Source organism: Mus pahari, chromosome 1, assembly GCF_900095145.1.
Source record: "Mus pahari chromosome 1, PAHARI_EIJ_v1.1, whole genome shotgun sequence".
Classification (NCBI taxonomy): Eukaryota; Metazoa; Chordata; class Mammalia; order Rodentia; family Muridae; genus Mus; species Mus pahari.
The window spans coordinates 155,179,276-155,180,292 of record NC_034590.1 but is presented as its reverse complement, the minus strand read 5'-3'; the positions used below and the strand labels follow the sequence as shown (position 1 = coordinate 155,180,292).

Sequence of the window (1,017 nt, the reverse complement as noted above, 5' to 3'; positions counted from 1 at the left end):
CTCCTCCTCCTCCTCCTCCTCCTCCTCCTCTTTTCCTTGTCTCTCTTTTGAGATAAGCTGGAGTAGAATGTCCTCCGCCCCTGGCGGGGATTACAGGTGTACATCACCATACCCAGTTTAGCGCTTTCTGATATCAAACTTATATACAGCTTTAGACCTAGCCAGCTGACAAAAAATAATATTTACAACATTTAAAAATCATTTTACATCATGAAAGTTGGATCTTATGTGTAGTCCTTAGATGGCAAGGTATAAGGGAGCAAGATTAGAGAAGGTTCTATAAATTAGAACTTAAAACAAGAAAAAATTTGTTTCACTCCTTTAAAATTGAGCCATATTTCTCTGTAAATTGTTGTAAAGACAGGAGAAATGGGACTTAATTCAATACCCAAAGAAGTACATTTCGGCTGTTTATGGGTTAAGAGAATTAAATATGGTAGAGGTGGTACTGAACCTTACCCATGTGCATAGGTAGAGAATTGGATTCGTATATCTAACAGGAGGAATTGTGGCTTGTCCAGTATCTTCTGTGAGTGCAAGAGACAAGTCTATGGCTGCTAAAATAAGAAGACACCCTACGAACACCTGAGAAGAGACAAGAGCACTGTTAGGGTCACACCACTGTTTATAAGGCTGCTGGAACCTCTTGGAAGGAAGGGATGGATTTGGACGATGATACACAGTGATTCAGAAAACACACCTAATGAGCACTCCTAGTGTAAATAGCTGTACACAGTTCAAGTAAGGCTAAAGTTCAACCATGATAACCATGATTCCAGCACGGGGGCAACTGAGGGAGAAAGATGAGTTCAGAGCTCGCCTGGGCTACTTGTCTTAAAGACAGCAATAATAGTCATTTTTGCTGTGATGATTTTTCAAGTGTGTCAATGATTTGTGTCATTGCTGTTACTCCGTTCTTCATGGACTTCCCAGCACTAATGACGGGTGGCTTGCAACTATAAAGGTGTGCGCGCGCGTGCGCACACAGACACAGACACACACAGACACACACATACA

The 1,017-nt window shown here is 41.6% G+C and overlaps 1 protein-coding gene across 1 annotated transcript in view; it reads right to left on the bottom strand.

Moving 5' to 3' along the window:
- The window catches only part of Abcc2 (ATP binding cassette subfamily C member 2), a 56,687-nt gene that overhangs the window by 45,408 nt on the left and 10,262 nt on the right, over positions 1-1,017 (bottom strand). Inside the window, exon 3 of the mRNA XM_021205166.2 lies at positions 460-585. Coding sequence (XP_021060825.1) covers positions 460-585 — 126 coding nt within the window. The remainder of the gene's footprint in view (positions 1-459; positions 586-1,017) is intronic.